Here is a 21,838-nt window from a genome sequence, read left to right on the forward strand (position 1 = left end):
CACATGTCACACTCAAGGTCTGCCACACTTTTTTAACACGGTCTCCTACAGTCTTCTACAATGCTTTCAAACTGTTCTTCTTTTAAAACCAGACTACATTCATTCGATCATCTCTGGAATAACCGGAACAGTGCCCCTAATTCTTGCTCTCTGTGCGTCCATCCTACTACTAATTCTACTTCTAGAAATGGCTGCACTCTCTGTGGTAACAAATATGTCCGACAGAATATGCCCCTACTCCAAGCTACATCAATACTGTAAATAAACTGAAAAACTTTTCAGCTATCTGCCTCTATCTATTATCGGAGCTAGCTACAACATAACATTTATCTACACTTATGCAATATGCGTACAACCATTGCTTGATTGCAAAACGTGCCCATTTGACTGGCGAATAGATGTATGCCTTGCCAACATCCCAACAATCGCTCCCGATATCCAGCAGGTAATGCATTATCTTGAAACCCATGAACGTGATTGTTCTGGCAGCGGAGTAATGGCGAATGCAATGTAAAAAGGAATCGCAGTGGAATGTGATTTCTGCTCAGCTGCGAAGGATCTCCTGCAACGTGCAACTTTCCACTATATCGCAGTTTGCCTGCCAATTCAAATTGCCGCTCTAACATTCGAGAAACATTACTGTCTCTTTCGAGGATATGAATTGGATCGCTTCGCTTTTCTCAGACAATGCCTCTTGGAACATTACACATCTCAAGCCGCTGAAGAACTTCTGGACTGGAATCTCCAAGACTTCTAAGAAACTCACATTATTCTTGAATGGATTTTTTTCCATCTTTTTTGACTTTTGAAATTCTATATAATACACTTCTACTACTTTCATATAACAACTTTCTAAGTATACTCAGACATTTGAACTCTATCTTCATTATTGTCCCTTACGTCTCCACTTTATCCAGGGATCGGTGATATATGGCCTATGCAAATACGCTATTTACTTCCTAAATTAGCCTAAACCCGACACCCATTTAGAAACCATGTCTATTCTTTGTGCACACACTTCTCTGCCTGCCTGTTATTCAAAGGGTGTGGCCGCATTACACCTCTCTGCAATGCAGCTCCCTGGCGCATCTTGGAGGTTCCAGGTGGGCTAATTGGCCCCCAGGTACGCCCAGTATGCAAGGGGAATTAGTTCCCCCTCTGCAAACATGCCCGGAGGCTGCGTTGCAGAGAGGTGGAAAAAAAGGTTGTGGACTAATTACACCTCTCTGCAATGCAGCCCCCTGGCGCATACTGGAGGTGCCAGGTGGGCTAGTTGGCCCCAGGGACCCCCAGTATGCAAGGGGAATTAGTTCCCCCTCTGCAAACGCACCAGGGGGCTGCGTTGCAGAGAGGTGTCAATACATTTTTTTTCAATTTATATTAAAAATATGTAATGTAATTTAAAAAATGAAATATCTAAAAATAAATAATTTAAAATAATTTAGTAAATCAGTATAAAAATTATAACAATTTTACATTTAAAAATTATCGTTCACAAAACCATTGAAATTCAGTGAAAAAAACATAGGTTTCAGCTACGTTATAGTTAGGAATTACCATTTAAAAAACCTTTGAAATTCACTGAAAAAACCATAGGTTTCAGACACGTTACAGTTAGGAATTAGCATTTAAAAAACCTTTCGAATTCACTGAAAAAAACATAGGATTTACACACGTTATAGTTAGGAATTAGCATTTAAAAAACCTTTGAAATTCACTGAAAAAACCATAGCTTTCACACTAGTTATAGTTAGCTGGACATTTTACTCATACAAAACCATTGAAATTCTCCCGTTATAGTTAGTTGTACTCACTATAACTCGTGCGCCCGAAATCCACTGCTGATGATGTCACATATTACATCATTCATGACATGGTCAGTGACATCACTAATGACATCACTGATGACATCTCAAATGACATCACTGATGACATCATCCATGTGACAATGAAATACACCTCATCGCACACTAGTATAATATTTCAACACTCAGTGTAAAATAGAAAGTGCAATATTTCAAACCATTGACACACCAATAGTAATTTCTAAACACTCACTCAGTGATTCGTAGATCTATACACACATCAAATCGCTTACCTATAGATTCAGAGTTATATGCAGTGAATAATTACCAGAACACTAGCAAATATACTTATACACCTATGTCAACATTACACACCAGCACACATTGTATTCACTTATAAAGACAACCTTTTGACTTATGCAAACAATTTATTATACTTACATTTACTCATCTACACACTTATACAAACACCACTTCATCTATTTATATAAATAGTAACTCACACTTACTGTGTTATAAAATCACTATTACAAGTATACAGTTATCCATACAGTGACTCATACAATCACTAAGTCTTAGGCACACTTAATTAGATATAAATTTCACATACACTGCCTATTTTTTCAAGTTTAATGGAGATGTACGATTGAGAGAAATATTACAAAACCACCACACCCATAAACATATACACTCACTGAAACAACTGTTATAACTGTAGTCTTAACCTCATATACCTACTGAATGAACTATTCACACATTTTTGGGCAATCACACACACCCCACCAAACCACATAGACATTCATTTACCCATACAAATACTCAGTTAAGAAACCAATTACAAATATAGTTTTAACATAGCAATTAAGACAAAGCAATAAAGATTTTCACACAGTTTAGTAACTACACATTATTTATAGTGAGACTCTACAAAATAGTCAAGGAAACAATCAATGACACTGTTACTAAATCCACCATCCACACATTTATATTATATAGCCACTCATTCTTCAATGCAAAGTAGTGTATTTATAATACATATTTAAATATCAAAGCAAACCACATTCACTGGATGATGTCATTTGAGATGCCATCAGTGATGTCATCAGTGATGTCACTGACCATGTCATGAATGATGTAATATGTGACATTATCAGCAGTGGATTGCGGGCGCGCGAGTTATAGTGAGTACAAACAACTAACTATAACGGGGGAATTTCAATGGTTTTGTATGAGTAAAATGTCCAGCTAACTATAACTGGTGTGAAACCTATGTTTTTTTCAGTAAATATATATATATATATATATATATATATATATATATATATATATATATATATCGTCATGTGATCAAGGGCCAAGGTAGGCTCGAAACGCGTCATGGCTGAGGTGCGGGGTTTTATGCACTAATAAAGAAAATTGCACCTTCAACTCCTGGGTCCGCTGTCGTCCTTCTACTGCCTTCAAGTGTCGACTTCCCTGCTTATATATATATATATATATATATATATATATATATATATATATATATATATATATATATATATATATATATATATATATATATATATATATATATATATATATGTATATATATATATATATATATATATTTTTTTTTATATATTCCAAATGCATTTGCCCTGCAAATGAAGACACCCTCGTAGCGTTCGTTTATTCCTTTTATTGCAGGGTAGCAGCAGCGTGTGAGGATTCGTCCTCATACAGTTTATGCCAAAATTGCCTACGCATTTCAGAAAAGTCTTCCTTATTCATGGCTTGGCAGTTTCGATGTGGGAAGAAAGCAGCTATTGTTTTTTCAAGTGTTTTCAGGTGAGTGTTCTCTCCCCCCAATGGGCGTGTCATCAGCTCAGCATTCTGGTACATGAAGTTTCAGTATTACATCCGTAGTGGGCGTTACTTCCAAGTCCCCTCATAATAGAAAACTCTAATCCACCAGCTGTTGCCCCTCTTCGTCATGGGTGCTCGCTCATCGCACAGTGGGGTGCGCAATAAATTCCACAACCACGATTCCTCTGTCCGCGGAACCATCTTTCAAGAGAGCGCACTCCAGAGCCATAGACGTTGCCAACGTTTTAAATTAATTTATTGCATTGTATCTGCAGATTGTCAACAAACGCGTTTTGGCGTTGCCGCCTTCGTCAGTGTTAACACGCCATGTTCATTTTAGTGTTTAAATAAAGATTTCCTGTACAAAATGTTCAACGACATAGAAAGTGACTTAGTGATTTCCAACAAAACTAAAAATAAAAGACGTTCATTCTATGCAGCTGCCAAATTGGAAAAGAAAAACCGGGAAAACACTGCACTATTTACCACACTGTGTTTCATTATCATACCTCAGTATAAATATTGTGCATGTTTTCACCAAACTCACATTATATACATATTTACATCTCATCACGTGTTATATTACACTTCATATATACCTGTATGCGATTTTATCAGCGGGAATAAATACCTGCTTCTTACGCTAGGAATATATCGGGGAATTATTATTCTGTTCACAATACAGTCCCCTTATCATTTGTCCAATTGACCGCCAACATCGATATATTTACGCCCTGTACATAAACAAACCTTGGCATTTTGCTTTTTCCATGTGTGATGCACAAGGCAGCACACATGGAAAAAGCAAAAACGAGAAACAAGCATTTCTCCTCATTTCGCCACCTTAAGACCAGGATTTTCTTGGTCTTAAGTAGGTGCTGCCACCTCTAATCGCCTCTCTTGATAATAGGTGGCAGCGTCGAAGTGAATGGCTGTTGCGGTGGAACGCCCACTGCAACACCCACTGCATACCCCTTTCACGCTAATTTTAGTGTGAAAGGGGCCATATTACCAAGGCAACATTAAGCCACTTAACGTGACTTTTAGCCACGTTATGTGGTTTAACGCTGCCTTGGTAACAGTGCGCTGACCCTATAGCCACCACAACATCACTAAAAGTGACATTGTGGTGGTGATACGGGCTTAGTTATATGCCCCTTTGTGTGTGTATAGTAATTCCATATATTTATATATGTATAGTATAGCATATTAGAATGAATATACGATGCATATCTAGGTATAGGTACACAAGTCGTAGTAGTATTTCATCAATGAGGGGCATATTAATAAAACAATTGTGCTGGGTTTACATCACAAAAAATAATGGAAATCGCTGCAAGTGTTATTTTGGTATTCATTTTCAATTGCAAATACTGATTTGAGTTGCAAGCTAGCTTTAAAGTAACGTAGATTAGAGTTAGTGCTACATTGTATTAACAGGCTTACTATGCATGGTGACCGGGTACTCGTGCAACCACCCATGGATTTTGCCATATAGCCCTATTTACTAAAAAGGTAGAAAAAAACGGTGCTAAAAATTAACACCTCTCCTAGTAAGGCTTAAAGTATGAGAAACGTTTTCTTTTCTCCAAACCTTTTCAACTTTTGGTGTATGCTGCACTATATAGACAGAACACAAGTGCGAAATAGTCAAACTATGCCTAAGCATAATAGTTTGTACTAGATGGTACTCTTCTTGTAATGAACCTATGCTTGACATCACACACATGCACTTAAAATTTTGTTTCGCAAGGCAGCCAAAAATGCGCCAGTGCAAAGAGGAGAGAAAAACAGTACATATGTTTCTGTTCTGCTCCCTTTCATACAACAAAACACAGCGCGGCAACATTTGTTACTGTTACAGTTAAACCAGCTCCTTAGTTTAATACTGTCTGATTTAGGGCTAAGATGGGGATTGTCTCTGTTCGTGTATACAAAGTAATGCTGCAGGGCCATTCCAAGTCACAATAAACCCAAGGGACATGACCAGTGGACAAACCAATAACGGAATGAATTTACTTGTAAAATGTTATGAATATGCATCATTTTTTACGCTCAGCAGACAATATTAGTATTAATTTTGCACACATGATCCACGATTAAAATAACCAGCTTCACTCTCCCCCAGAGACCACAATCCCACAGGTGCGCAACATACTCACTGCCCCACTGGGGGGCTCCATAGCAGCCGAGTGTCACTACGACCCACGGATGAAATACTCCATCATGTACTGGTGCAAGTGGAGAGATCACGGGTGCACACAGCTAATCACCAACAACGGCTTCGTGAAACCTAACATGGAAGGGCGTCTCGCTCTCTTTGACAACCCAACAAATGGCACCCTGACCATCCTCATGAACCAGCTGACTGAGGGCGAGGCCGGCTGGTACTGGTGTTCTTTTGTCGATGATACGAAGGAGCAGAGGTTCACGGTGCAGGTGCAAATCACCCGTGGTAAGACCCATTTCCATCAGCAGTAAGCATTGTCCGCTCGCGAGGGGTGAACTTTACAAGAGGTACTACAGTGAGTGGGGGGGCGGGGGGGGGGGGGGGGGGTCAGACACATACGGGGAGCGGTATTCTAATCAAATACATGCATAACTGAGGAGGTGTGCTGTGGTTAGCTGACACATTTTAAATTAAAGCTTACCAAATGAATAAGGTCGATTTACAAGTACTGTTTTCTATTACTTTGTGCTTTAAATTATAACATTCCATCTAGCTTTTTTTCCAAAATGTTTGCAGCTGATGTTATCAATCGCATTTAAATAAGAACCATTTTCTTTCTGCAATAATGGTTAAAAACAAAATATAGCTCAAAGGCTCCGTGAAATAAAACCGAAATTAAATGAAAATAACCGAGAGATATAGCACTTCCACAGCTGCACAACTCACAAAATGAGTCCTGTAAAGTACCAAGCCATCCAGCATACCCCATGTTAGGTCAGAACCCCTTGTGTGCGTTCGAAATATTCACAAATCAGGAGCGACTCTGCAAATGGACTGCCATAAGGTGACTCTGTGGTTACGCCCCACACCATCCAACTGTGCAGATCTAAGCCCATCCAGTCATCGGGGAAGAATTGCCTGAATTGTCCCTCCTCAACGCAAGGAGGTACTGCTCAAAGGCTGGTTGCATCCTGCATCGTATCAGGAGTCCTTCCAAAGTCTACTCTTAGCCCATGTAGTCAAAGCAACCTAGTGCCAAACAAGGGGAGCTCTGGTGAGAGCACGACACAGGCATATCTACCCTATAGCTGTGTTGTTCTCTAAAGGTCCTTTTTAACCATTGCCTATGTTCTCTCTAGGTCATCCTTCCACTTAAAATGATGGAATCTCTACGGCAAGGGCTGGTGGCAGACATATGGAATATGATGGTTTGTAGTATACTGACATAGCAACAAGATCTCTTGGAGTAATTTATGGTCTGTCTTCTCAGTTCCCACAGTGCTCCCTGCCCAGGAAAACTGAGCGGAAGCCATGAATTGTGTTGTATCATGGGAACTAACATACCTACACAGATCCCAGAGTAATTTTCTGGCTTTTTAACAGGGTCTTTTCATGGTGGCCTCAGAGCTTTTCAGAATGTGTGCACAATCCTTTGGAATCCAGATGCTGGATAGCAGATGCAAAACCGAATGGCATCCTGCAGTACTGTATGTGACAGATAGGGTAGACGAGGATAATAGCGACTTAGAATCAGAACCCAGCTCGAATAATGGTAGGCTAATAAGTCAATTACACCATAGCAGTTAGCGTCTTCAATTCAACTTAGCGTTTCATTGATTCTGAGGAGGAGATAACTGCACATCCAAATGCTCAAATTCAAATCCTTCCCCTCCATACGGAGGCAAATACCGTTCTCTCCAGCCTTAACTATTGGTACCAACTATTCATAGCAACGTGTAGGCTTCATGATACATTGTGTCAAAAGCCTATTGAGCTCATTCATTAAATGTGGAATGAACTGTCCTGTATGGACAACTGGAGCTACCTTTGTTTTTACATTAATTTTATATTGGAAGTTGGTAGGGATTCCAAATTCGTCTGATAAAAGTTGGGAATATTCTATGCACACTTTTCTTTCCTTGAAAGATCTCTTCACCAATAGATTTTGCTCAAATTTTGACATCTAGTTTTCTACCCATTTTTTATGCTTCCCTCCCATTAAGTTAGGTCCCTATTTATCTATATACATTTTTCCAGTGTTGGATCTTCCTTGAAGAAAATACACACCATGACCATTTCCTAATAAGAAGTTTAACGTGCAGAAGTTCAAGAACATTACTCCAAACCTTTTCTGGAATAAATTGCTATCTATCAGGGTGAAACATGAACCTGAATAAGGAAACACATCATTCGTCTCCCCATGTCAAATATTGTCACTCTTCTTGAGATTTTTAATATTGTGCTGTCATTTTCATTTCCTTGAAGCAATTTGCCATGTGTTCAATATTCTTTCTAGTTCTCCTGACTTTCAGAGAACGGGGCAAGAGCTACTTTTTATATCCATACATTGTTGGTGGCTCAAACTAGCTGGTCCCTGATAAAGTGGTCGTACTGTAGGCCAAATTCACATGTTTGTTAATCCCCGAGCCTTGTAAATTTCTCATTCTTTCCTTAAATCCTTCTGAAAAATATGTCTCTAAAGAACAACATTGACCTTTTCTCTTCACTGTTCCTCCAGTTTTTTAATGGACACTTGGTATGCATCTGTTTACACTTCAACAACTTGTCCTTAGTTAACTGTTCGTTCAAGTCAGTGGCTACTGGCATCTATGGGGAGGGGGAGGCAGCCTTGCCAAACATACATTTTGGCATCATCGGATGTGGCTGTGAGAAGTTCAATCCCCCTAGCCATGCTCACAATGGCAGGTTCGCTGGGAGGTAGGTACTATGTCGGTTCTTTCAAATGAAAGTTGGCAAAACGTTTCTAAATTCCCTTTTTGAGGGTTAGGCAGGAGGAATACTCTCTGACACCAGCCAAGGGTTCCAGGACCACAGGAGCAGCATTTGGGGGGAGGTGGGGGGGGGGGGTCAGCAATCCAGTGGAATTCACTAGCAGGGTCCAGGCAGGTACAGTTGAAATTGGTCAGTTGGCCTTTGCAGGAAGGTGGGCTTCTTTCAGAGTTTGGGTCCCTGAGGCTTAACCAGAGGGTAATATACTCATCCTTGGAGTCCATGTTTTTGTCATGGGTTCAGGTTAGAGCAGGCCCAACCCTCAGGGCTTTCTGCACAGGTCTCAACAGCAGGTGCAGTCCTTCTTTTGTATTCCAGGGGTCCATTTGTGTTCTGAAGAAGGTGCCTGGGGTGCAACATTTACGCCTGGTACTAGCCTGTGAATGGGGGTGACTCTCGGTCCCTCATAACCAATAGGTTTTTGAGGGACCAAGAGTGAGAAAAGTATTTTAAAAAAGTTACCAGGAGCCCCCCTACACACCTTTGAAGAAGTTCACATTTGCCTTGCAGCAAAGAATCCCTGCTATGCCCAATATCTTTTGCATGGTATTCCACCAAACGTTTTCCCTTCACTCCCTTACTTGACAGAAATAGTTCTTATTGACATTAGGACTCTGTGCACTTTACCCTCTCTAAACAGTGCTAAAGTGCTTGCACTCTCGCCTTAAAACTAGGTAAACTTAGACTACACCTATCTAGCAAATTTAATTTTCTTGTAAGTCCCTAATAAATGGTACTACTTGTGCTCAGGGCCTGTAAATTAAATGCTACTAGTGGGCAGCAGCACTGATTCTGCCACCCACTAAAGTAGCACTGCTAATTTGTCCTGCGGCCTTCTGACTAAACCTTCCTTTTTTGTCCTTATAGGTCACCCCTAAGGTATACCCAAATACTTTTAGGACAGTGTGCATGGTACTTGAAAGGTAGGACATGTATGTTTACGTTTTAAATGTCTTGACAATGACCGTTTCCTAAAGTAATTTTTCACTGGTGTAAGGCCTATCTCTACCCTAGACTAACACTGGGTTACCTTATTACACTTAATAAGCGCTAACTTCAGATTGGGACTAGATAGAGACATGCTGTTTCCACTCACATGAATTGTAATCTTAAAATCCTCCTTAATGTTAAAATTTGATTTTAAGTCTCAATTTTGAAAATGTCACCTTCGGAAATTTAGTATTTTTCTCCCCAAACCAACTGTGCCTTTCTGCCAGTGTCCTGGGTTACATTAGAGGGTCTCCAGTTGCCAGTTTTGCATTCCTTCTAGACATGGGAACAAAGAAGGCCCAGGTGTGAGGAGAATGGGTCTTCCTGACTGGACAGCAGAACATGAGCTGTACCCTGCCATGATAAACCTCAAAGGTCCTTCCCTGCAGCAAAAGCAAAGGAGCCTGACACCAATTCTGGCCTTGCTTTTGTCTCCTAGACAAGAGTCAGGACCAGGGTAGGGGGAGAACTGAACAGAACAGATTTTGGAGTTAGGCCAGGTAAAGCTCTACACAAAGGCTGGCACCAGGTATAAAAGTTGGACCTTCCAAACATCTTATCAAAACTCTTCTGATCCTGTGGAAGATTCCGAAGAAGGACTGCCCTGCTATCAGAAGCACGAAGATTGAACCTGCTTACCTTGAACACAGGCTCCACACAAATGACTACAATGGGCTGTAGTCGACCGCTTGGTTGAGGTAAAGGGACACAATAAGCTTTCAGATGCCTCCATGCAGCTGCCCTGCTGACCAGCACCAATTTGGCATGTCTGGGTCTGCCTGAGACCTTCTGCTGACCACTGCTGTAATGAGTCCTAATCCCCAAGAGGTACTTCTCCCCATCCTGGATAGTTACCTGGCATCAAAATATACTACTCTTTAAAGAAAAGTGAAGGTGCAAAAGTTTGGGCTTGCTGTGACGATGACGTGACATCTTTGCAGGGAGAATTGACCACCTGCAAGGACTGCCACTGCAAACCTCCAGTGGGACCCGTCCTTGCACCGACAGCGAACTGTCACTGCAACTGCCAATGTGAAAGTTTCAGCAAGACCTGCTCTTGGTACCAACAGTAACATCTCCCATGATAGCCAGTGCGAATGTCAAGCAAGGATTGTCTCTTCACTCTACAGCAGCCACCATCCAAGGTGCCTGACTTGATGCTCGCACGGACAAGTGGTTAATGACACTCTTTGTGCCAACTTGAGAAAGTAACTCTTCAGTGGAACAAAGTCTGTTCCTGTATCCAACCTGCACTCCATAGCAGTCTGCCAGAACTTTTGACTTTCCCCCAGTCTGGCATAACAAGGTAAATGTGAATGGCACTTTATTTTATTTGGCACTATATTCACCGCTAAAACCTTAAAAAGAACAATACCTCCATACTGATTTGATTTTTGTTGTTGTGGTGTCAGTTCATTTATAAACAATTACTCTGTTTTGGAAAATTGTGACTTTTGTTGTTCTGACAAGGATTAGGTTTATTGAGTGGGGCTTCCACATCTCTCAACTAATACCCCAATTTCTTACACCACTTCACCCCTTTTTCTCACCTCAGAATGTATGTAATGAATGTAAATTATAGCATAGAAAACAGAAAGCCATGATAAACAATCATGTTGACCAGCAATGTTTAGGCTCCTCTCAGTGTTAATAATATCTGAACACAATGCTCCCACACAACTGTCAAGAACCACCCTCCTAGAAGGAACAATGAAGGCTGACTAGGTCCTCAAGTCTCAGAGACATCAACCTGGGAGCACAGGAAAAGTTTCTAAAGATGAATGCAAATGCTTGTCAGCAAGGCATTTCTGTGAGCTCTGCACTCATTTCGAACCACGCAAACACAAGGAGATGAAGGACGGAGCGCTGAAACTTTTCAGACACTCACCCAGTCACAGATCCGGGTTAAATCCATCATCATTCTTTAGCTCACCTCGCCACCCCGGTTCCGACATAACTATATGCAAATCAGATTTGACCCTGTGCCTCATTGGGAACAGTCCAGCCAGAACTGCCAAGCAATGCCATCCCTGGACAGGAAACAAGCATCCTGGGACAGGTTTCAGGGTAACACCCCTTATCAGCGAGGCTAACTTGAATCTAGTAGCAAAGGAAGGATCTGGCTTGGCAGTTCGAGGTGGACTGCACCCATAAGGAACAGGGTCAAGGCTGATTTGCATTTGGCTGGGTACAAACTGGGTTGGTGAGCAGAAGAATAATGGGTTAAACCCAGATCCTTGTGATTGGGGTGAATGTTTTCATTGTCCGGCATTCAGTCCATCAATTGTTTCTTTTGCATATGTCTCCCTAAGTGGGAAGGGTATGCCCAGACGTGGGTCCGTGCTTACTACACCACTGGATTCAAGCTAGCTTGGCTGATGAAGATTGGCCCCCTAAAACTTGTCCCAGGAAGCGTATTTCCAGTCCAGGGAGGACCTGGCTTTACAGTTTGGGCTGGACTGTTCCCATAAGGAACAGGGTCGAGGCTCATTTGCATGTGGCTGGGTCTAAACTGGGTTGGTGTAGTGAGCAAAAGAATCATGGATTAAACCCAGATCCTTGTGACTGGGGTTAATGTTTGCATTGTCCAGCATTCCGTCCATCAATTGTTTCTTTTGCATATGTCACCCTAAGTGGGAAGGGTATTCCCAGACATGGGTCCCATGCTCCCTACACCACTGGATTCAAGCTAGCCTGGCTGATGAAGGTTAATCCCCTAAAACCGGTCCCAGGATGCTTATTTCCAGTCTAGGGAGTTCCTGGCTTGGCAGTTTGGGCTGGACTGTTCACATAAGGAACAATGTCAAGACTGATTTGCATACGGCTGGGTCCAATTTGGGGTGGTGAACAAAATAAGGATGGATTAAACCCAGATCCTTGTTACTGGGGGTGAATGTTTGCATTGTCAAGCATTCTGTCCATCAATTGTTTATTTTGCATATGTTGCCCTAAGTGGGAAGGCTATTCCCAGACGTGGTTCCCCTGCTCACTTCACCACTGGATTCAAGCCTGCCTGGCTGATGATGGGTGATGCCCTGAAACCGGTCCCAGGATGCTTGTTTCCGGTCCAAGGAGGACCTGGCTTGACAGTTCGAACTGGACTGTTTCTATAAGGAACAGGGTCAAGACTGATTTGCTTATGGCTGGGTCCAAACTGGGGTGGTGTGCTGAGCAGAAAATGATGGATTAAACCCAGATCCTTGTGAATAGGGGTGAATGCTTGCATTATCCAGCATTCTGTCCATCAATTGTTTATCTTGCTCACTACGCCTTACGGCACGCCTTAAGATAGGTGCTTTAAGAAATTGGTTATTGGTTAATGGGGGTAACTAATCATGTTAGGAAATAAGCATAATCCTTGTCAATAAAGTCACTAAATAATCCTGAGCTCAACCTTCCAGTACCTATGTCACACAGCAGGCAGGTTTATGTTAAAGGAAATGTGTAAAGTATTTGTACAGTAATAAAGATGAAATTCAACACACAAAAATCCCAAAACAAATTAGAAAAATAGATTACATTTTAATAAGTGAAATTATATAAAAAATAACAAAACTGACATAAGGGGAACCGAAGTATGATTTTTTAAAATGTTTAAATAAAAATAGCACCCAAAACTGGAAACTGGTTTCAGTAGACTGGAATCTAGCGGCAAAATTGAGGCCAACCTTGATGGATTGTGTGTTAGATACATGGACCAGGTTTGACCTAGTTTGAGGATTTATCTTGGTGCTTAGTCTCAATCATGGCAGTACAGCATCTTCAGTGAGGCATGGCAGCAGGCAGTCACCAGAGAGGGTTTCAAGAGGTCATATAACCAATGGACACAGTCCCATGAAGCTGTTGTTTTTTTATGGTAAATCCTCAAGCAGGTGAAGTGCAAATTTTGTGCTCAGGAAAGGTCCCACTTCAGTCAGAAACTTTTGGTAGCTTCACCCAGACAAGATTGCTTCTTTGAATTCATTCCCTTTTTTGAAGCTTATGTTTCTCCAGCTGGGCAAGGTGGTAGGGGGTAGTCAAAAAGGACTCTATGAGGCCGGACAATGTCTCTGTGAGGTCTCACTGAATTTGCAAAAAAGGTCAGAGCAAGGGTTACCTGAATCCTCAGTAAAGCTGCAACACACCTGGGTCAGATCAGCTTGGCAGGTTTGCCCCATTACTCTTGAGACTTTTGGAGGCAAAAATGTTTTCAGTTCCAAGATTTTATGGGGTGGTAGTAGTCAGACAGTCAGAGACAGCCAACTGTATAGCACTTGAGGATCAGGACTCACTCTAGAAGAGGCCACGTACAGGGCCCAGGTCAGGCACAGATGGCACTGATCAGCTGGGAATCTTCAGGAAAAACCTCCTCAATTTTTGGCTTGCCTGTAGCTTGAAAAGGAGGTCATCCTTATGACACTTAGAGTCCACTTATTTATCCTAGGTGGAAGTGGGAGCAGGTCCAGTCCTTCAGGGTTTCCCGCAGGTCTCCACCAGCATGATCAGTGCTGTTCTGAACTTCCTTAAGTCCAGTATTATTCCGAAAAGGGCACTTGGGATGGCACATCTATTCCTGGTACCAGCTTGTCAGTGAAGGGTCACTCTTGGCTCTAATGAAGTACATTCTCCTGGGGTTACCCTACCTATTTTCTCAACAACCCTTGTGTGCCCTACTGCAAACACTTCCACAGTGCCCCTCTGTGCCTAAATCCAAGATGGTGCAACCTTTCTCCAGTAATGCCCACCTCAGAGGTTTGGCCAGGGAAATGAGCAATGCCACCTCAGCGGTTACTTCAGTCCAGTTCTGGGGGCATTCCCTCCACATGGATTTTTGTCTGCCTCATTGGGGGAACAAAGGACGGGGATTGTCTGGGTGTCATCTGGCATCTGCCTGTAACAAGATAGGACCCTTTGAAGTAAATTAAGTTTCTGAGCACTGACCAAAAGGTTATCATTCCAGAGGAACACAATTACCTCTCTACACTCAGGCCTTTGTCTCTGCACTGAAAGCAGTTTTCACACCTCATTCAGAGGTCAAGCCCAAAAAGGATTGGAGCTAGAGGCAAATGCAATTTAGCCTCCAGAGAGTTTATACAGGGAATATGTAATTTTCTAAAGGTAACCTTTCCTTAATATTTATTAAACATTAAACTTCACCAGTGAATTGGGATTTAATCAATATTCCAAAGAGTTCTTGAATTATGTTTTCTAGGTGTCTCTCATTAATTATTTATTAGGGTATCATTCTGTTTCTCAATGGAACAGCCAGTATTGTTACAATGAAAATATCTTTTTAGGAGCTTGTCACTGTAAGGACATTATTTCACATGAACTTTCTACATGTCCCACTCCTAAATACCATGCATGCAGCCTTATGGGCTATAATGCCTATGTATATGTGACTCAATAATATTTTAAAAAGTCGAAAGGTTTTTTTTGACACTTCCATCCACATCCATGAGTAGCACTTAATTTGCAAGCCCTGGGTACACCTTGTACCATATAATAGGGACTTATAGGTAATGTTAAATGTGCTAATTAGGAAAATGCAATTCAACCATGTTAAAAGGGTTAGCAGTGGTGAAGGGCACATAGTTATCAAGTCAGCAATAACAGATGGGGCAAAACTCTGAAGGTACAAGGTACAAAGATTGCAATTTCCTACAGGAGTACAATTGAGAGATACACACACGCATTGCACCACGACACCTAGGAGGAAAGGGCACTGTTTGTTAGGGTAAGCAGGGTCATTCTTGCAGCTGTAGTGATTACTAAAAACAAATGAACTGCATTGCAATTTTGAATGGCAGGGCATTGAAAGACAGGATGTGCCTACGACATAAAATTGTTGTGCCCACTGTTGCCTTATTGTTTGTTACTCAGAGCCTTGCTACGCAGGTCATCCAGGGTCTGTGACTGCTTTGACTAACCAGGTGTGTCCTATGGCTTTTCCAGTACATGAAGCCTCCCCACCCACGTATTATCTTCTCATTGTCCCTGAGCAATAGATATGCGTTTAATGGACTTGTGAATGAAAGTAACTTATTTTAAGAGCTTGCTCACCGCACTGTGGAGAACATTTTTTATGGCCTCTGAATTGTAACTTTATTAGAACCTATTTTTTGGTAGATTGTAGTGAAAAGGTTGCACATGACATCAGTCAGTACTTAAATTAGGAAAAGGTATGTCTCACACAAAACCCAGACCTAAGTGACCATTCTGCTTGGAAGACACTATGTGCTGTCCATGCCCAAATATGGAAACATGTTGTGGATTAGAATTTTGTTTCCTTTGCCTTGCTTCTATTATTTCAATCTATCGTTTTTTGTAAATCTGCCTCCTAAACAGTGAACTGCATATCAGGATAATCACATATCAGTGGAGAAATCTCAAATGTGCCTAATGTCTCAGACTCTGAGAGACACTTTGTTAGTAAGGACTTTTCAAAGGATAGGAAACAAATTAGGTCCACTTTTCTACAGAATAACTCTAGGCTTGAGCAGAAAATTGATTATGCTGGAGTAATCAGAATAATTTTAATAATTCCACATTAGTCTTTGATGTCAATTTGCAGTTAATTCCGCGATTACTCCTCCTCGCATAAGTAGAGTAAATTAGGGAAAAAATCTTCCAGTGAGAGCACATTTAGCAAGCATGAGGGGCTGCTTGTGCTCACTATCCGAGTTCAGCTGCATTTAGCAGTGTTTCTGAGAGCAAAATGCACAAAAAAATAGCCCTAAATTCTGGTACTAAGTTGGGGTAAAATCCTACGCAAAGAGCACATCTAGCGAGTCTGATTGGCTGTTTGAGCTTGCTATTCATGTTCTTTTGCATTTAGTGCTATTAGTTGGGGCATAATTAAGGCTCCCTGTTTTCCATTTTTATGGATTTTTACAGATGAATACAGACAGAAAACAATGTGTTTTCTGTCTGCATATATTTTTAAAAGTGGATAAATACAGAAAATTGTGCTTCTTTTAAGTAATTCTCCATGCAGTCTTTCATAAATTATAGACCAGCAGCTGAGCAGATAGACAGCAAGGGAAATTAAAAAACAGGATGAAATGTCTTTCAATAAAAAATATGTCAACATACATTTATGGTATAATGCTAGTATTTACCAGTGGATGTACTGTTATGTATTATTTGTCAGCTTAAATAGCTAAAAAAAAAAATGACAGACATCATAATATGAGTGTGCATCTATCAGTTAAATAGATAAGGAAATGTACAGTTTTACAACTTCGTATACGAAAAACACAAAATAAATATGGATAAATACAGATAAAATGGCCAAAAAATAAATATGGATAAATACAGACGGAAATGGCCCAAAAGTAAATACCATAAAACCGGGAGCTCTAGGCATAATGCATCACTGCATCCATTTTGGACACAAGGGTATATTTTTACACTCACAAATAGCACTAAACACAGAATTACTCTTTTTGCATAATTCAAGCAAATTCGTGCAGAATTTGTTGGTAAATCTGAGTGATTACACTACACAGAATTGCGTGAGTTACAACCACCCATAGTAAAGTCTCACCTGCTAAATTGCTGCTTTCTGCCTGAAAAGCTCTTTGAAAGCTTTAAAAAACACTGAGGGTGATTAGGTTACTCTGCTGTACATCAAAAGAAAGAGCCTCTGAGTTATTAGCATTTTCTCATGCACAATGAAGAGTCAAATTCCTACCAACCTTGTGCCCCTCATCCTCAGCCCCCTCAGCTCTGTGGCCAGGCACGAAAGAATGTATACATATGTCTGGTGCTCTACTGTGACTAATTGAACAGTAATTCCAAGCCCATTCTGTCCCCAGAGTGTGTGCCTCCTGCTCACTCCCCATAAAGTTCTCCTTGCTCTTTAGGATCTGTTCCGGTGGAGCAGGGTGACCTATTCTATCCTGTAATCAGGCATAGAAGTGTCAGCGTGGAGGAGTTTTCTCAGTTTAGGAGTAGTAAAGTTAGGACTCCTAATTTTAGTACTCCTAAACTGAGAAAAATCCTAACTTTAGGACTTTTGGTATTCACAGAAGGCATTTAGGAGTCCTAAAGTTAGGAGTACAAACTTTACTACTCCTAAACTGAGAAAAATCCTAACTTTAAGACTTTTGGTGTTCACAGAAGGCATTTAGGGGTCCTAAAGTTTGGACTCCTACACGACAGGGGGTGGCAGAAGAACCACAACAATGATTTCCTGAGAAAAGTTACACAGCATTAAAGGTTTGGGATAGGAATCAATGACACTGTGGATTCCTGGGTATAAGTAGAAAGAAGAGGGGAGGAAAGCTCTGCACGAGCGATGTCTGGGAAAGCACAATACCACGTATTTGTGATATCTTGCCTAGTACGGAAAATAATTACACAATAGCGCGTAATTCAATATTAATGTAATAGAAAATGGTTTTGTGAAGCCATGAACTTGCAGAGGCACTCAGCATGCAGAGGCGTGCATCCGCGTGGCCATAAAATCCTTCAACAACTTTCAATCTCCTGATTATGTACAATTGTGTATTTTGATTCCACAGGTTATAAACAATGGATACAAATGTAACAGATGAGTCCTCTTAATTTTGACTTTCAAAAACTGTTCACTTCTTGAATCAGGTCTTTCATGACATCACTCCTGTTGTACATGACTACTATAGTAGCTACTGTCATTAGTAACCACCACTGGTATTCAGGGGTGTGGGTGAAACCTTGACCTCTTGGTTCAGGTAGGCCAACAACATCCTTGGTTGGGGTCTTGCTGTGTGCGGGGATGTTGAGAGCGAGGGTAGACTGCTCGGAGGGGGGGGGGGAATTGGAGGGGGCAACCGGCAGCTAGAGGGGTGTTTTAGGCCTTGTTATTTTACCACTAGCAGAAAAGCAGACTAGAGAAACTGGCGACATGTTCAACGTCTGTTTTACTGGTCGTAGTAGGTACTGTGGTGATAATTTGTGGTATAAAAGTATAAGCTAGGCGGATCATTTCATGAGCACTAACAACAGAAGACCTAAATGCAATTATTATGGAGTTCAATTCTGAATGCGTCTTTGTTCCTCCTTTACAACACAGAGCAGCCTGGCCTGTCATCCACCGAAATAGTGACGGTTGCCCCTGGAGATCCTGTCATAATACCCTGCCTGTATCCCTGCAAATATAACAGCTACCAGATATACTGGTGCAAGTGGAACAGTGGCGGCTGTGACCCTATGACCTGCAGTGAGGAGCACCAGAGCGGGCTGTCCATCAGCTGCGACAAAGACACCAGGGAGTTTCTGCTGTCAATCAACAGCGCTTCGCAGCACGATGAAGGCTGGTACTGGTGTGGCGTTCGGAAAGATGGCCGCTATGGTGAAACATTGGGAGTGCACTTGAAAGTTAGCGAGAAAGGTAACTGTTTGCTAATATCACTGCAAATCTTTAGAAGACAGAACTGTGGTGTTTAGTGAACATTTCAGTTTACTTTGATGCTTACGACTGTGCTGGTTGAATGTTTGATCAAAACACCTTTCAGGAACTCTAAAAACATAGGGCCTCATTTATTTATTTACAAAGTGACGCATCTAGGTAGATGCGTCACTTTGTAAACCCCTGCGCCACATTATACCTACACCAGGTATAATGTATGCAAGGGGGGCGTATTGACGCAAGAAAGGGTCATGGAAGTGATCTATGAGATTTCACTGCGCCACTTCTAGGACTAAAATGCGTCAAAATCTTACGCCTGCCTCACAGCAGGCATAAGACTGATGCAGGCCCTTTCACATCGGGCTTGCCCCATGTGAAAGGACACATCGCTGGAGTTGCGTCACTTTTGTGACACTCTCTAGCAATGCGTCACTTTTGCGCCTACAGATACGTCAGAAATACTGACGTATCTGTAACTCCTTGCAACATGATGTGCCATACTGTAAATATGACGCATCATTGGTGTTGCAAGGAGGGCGCAATGAAAAGTGACGCATCGCTGTTTTCACGCAGCGATGCGTCACTTTTGAGGCCCATAGGGCCTCATTTATGAGGTTTTGCCGTAGGGAAGCGCAGTAGGCCTTCCTGCTGCGCTTCCCTACGGCAAAAGAAAGGGGCAGGAATGCGCCGTATCTATAAGATACGGTGCATTCCTGTCCTTTTCCCCTGTGCCGACGCACAATGAGCGGCCTGCGCCAGTGCAGGCACCTTTGCACAATGGTGCAAGGGTGCCGGCCTTGCGAGGATGATTATTTTTGTACAGAAAGGGAAACCTCTCTGTACAAAAATAATCACAAGAGGCTTTTCCTTTTTCATCGTGTGCTGCAAAATGCAGCACACATAGAAAAAGGAAAAAACAAACAGGAGAAATAAAGATATTTCTCCCCGTTGCGCCTCCCCTGGGGTGGCGTAAGCTTTTGGCACTGCCTTAGATTCACGATTTCTCGTAAATCTGGGGCAGTGTCAAAAGGCCATGGATGTTGCTGGGAACGCCCCAGCAACACCCATTGCACACCCCTTTAATGCAGAACAAAAAGGCCAAAAAAAGTGGCTTAGTGCTGCCTGATAAATATCATGCAGGCTTCTGCGCCACGGAACGTCACAAAAAGTGACGTTCCGATGGCGTAAGGGGCCTCATAAATGAGGCCCATAGAGGGTTGACTCTGTAAATTAACAGGTAAGTTTGAGAAAGTGTATTCAGCTCCTTAACTTGACTTCTCACTGCTGCACTCTACCACAAAAATAGAGTGGAGTAGCTGACGCTGACCTCCCTACTGAGTCCGCCAGCCTAGGGAACTGGTAGCATGGGATTTTAATTCTGTATTACAATATTTATCAATCTCGTATAGTGGACACTACTTATAAAAGTCTGTAGGTGTCGTTCTAAAAAAACAATACTAAGACACTTAACTTCCCTCTCTAGCAATCCCTAATGCCGCTCCTCCTCCCTCATTTGACATCGAAGTACCAGAAATTGGACCCAGAAGTAAAAGTGGGAAAAGACCTAATGTTGATAAAGCTGATGAAGAAAGGTAAGCAAAAACAACCTGTTTATCCTCATTGATACACTGTAGAAAACGAATGAAAGATCTACTCTAGACCTGGTTAAACCCGATGAGCGGTAGAGCCATTTGATGGCCCTACAGTTAATAGCTGCATCCTTGGCCCGAAGTGGTTCTGGCAGTAAGTGTAAGGATGCTTCAGGCCTAGCTATAATCACAACCAGGAGTGAGATCTTAGGAGTGGAGAAGTCAGAGCTGGATTTCTCCATTAACGTGCATCGAACTAAAGGACATTCTATGCGGGAGAAATGTAAACTGATGTTTTTTTTGTGTTACCAAAAATATAGGGCGTTTCCCATCCAATTTGGGAGCATGAGTAAGTCTTGGAGATTTAAGCGGGAGTCAATTCGGGGCATATTATCAAGGAAGGCGTTAAAATTATCGCCGGTTTAGCAGCAGAAAACTGCCGCTAAAGCAGCGATAATGGGCTTGATAATACGCTCTTGAGAATTTCAATAGAAGCCCATGTTCTGGGTGAACATGGGTTTCTATTGGAATTCTCAAGGGCGTTTTATCAAGCCCATTATCGCTGCTTTAGCTGCAGTTTTCTGCCGCTAAAGCAGCGGTAATTTTAGCGCTGTTCCTTGATAATATGCCCCTGAGTTTGCCCGCAATTGGTTAATTGAAGGTAGACCGGTTTGCCTGTCGAATGATAAGACACAGATCATGTATGTGAGAGGGCAGCTGCAGATTCTCTCACTGGGACGCCGATGTGAATGTTGCCGCTCCTCCAGCTGCAGCATTACACTCTGGGGAGAGTGATACCTCTTCTTTATCTCCTCCTCAGCTCTCCTGAGACCAACACTAGCTACGTTCTGCCCATCGTCCTGTCCTTGGGTGCGGTGATTCTCCTGCTGGCTGCTGCATACTTTGTTTTCAGGCTGAGGTCGAGAACGCCTTCAGGTGAGTCCAGGGGTGTTTCTTAAGTGTGACTTCACCTTTTTAAAATAACGCCCAAAAACCTGAGGCCCAACAATAACAAACAGCTCAGGGACAGCTTTTGTGGCACAGCACTGCCTGGCGTCTGCTTGTGGGGGCCTGTTCTGTCCCATCAACAGTCTTCTAGACCCATCTCTGTGATTTAATGTCGAATGGTCCTTTCGTAAACAGCTGAAAATGCTCCTGTTCACCATTTAAATAGTGGAGCTGACACTCCTCTTTCCCTATTTTAGCTTCAGCTGGTATTCTTAGCGCTTGGACGCCTCAGGGCAGCTATGTGCGCTCTAGAAATCTAAATTAA

At 41.9% G+C, this 21,838-nt stretch overlaps 1 protein-coding gene across 15 annotated transcripts in view; it reads left to right on the forward strand.

Annotated features, from left to right (window-relative positions):
• The window catches only part of LOC147712744 (polymeric immunoglobulin receptor-like), a 325,822-nt gene that overhangs the window by 241,404 nt on the left and 62,580 nt on the right, over positions 1–21,838 (forward strand). For all 15 annotated transcript variants that reach the window (XM_086923400.1, XM_086923402.1, XM_086923403.1 and 12 more), the window contains 4 exons: positions 5,782–6,108; positions 18,641–18,958; positions 20,460–20,568; positions 21,386–21,501. In XM_086923400.1, coding sequence (XP_086779526.1) covers positions 5,782–6,108; positions 18,641–18,958; positions 20,460–20,568; positions 21,386–21,501 — 870 coding nt within the window. The remainder of the gene's footprint in view (positions 1–5,781; positions 6,109–18,640; positions 18,959–20,459; positions 20,569–21,385; positions 21,502–21,838) is intronic.

Source organism: Lissotriton vulgaris, chromosome 5 (assembly GCF_964263255.1).
Source record: "Lissotriton vulgaris chromosome 5, aLisVul1.2, whole genome shotgun sequence".
NCBI lineage: Eukaryota > Metazoa > Chordata > Amphibia > Caudata > Salamandridae > Lissotriton > Lissotriton vulgaris.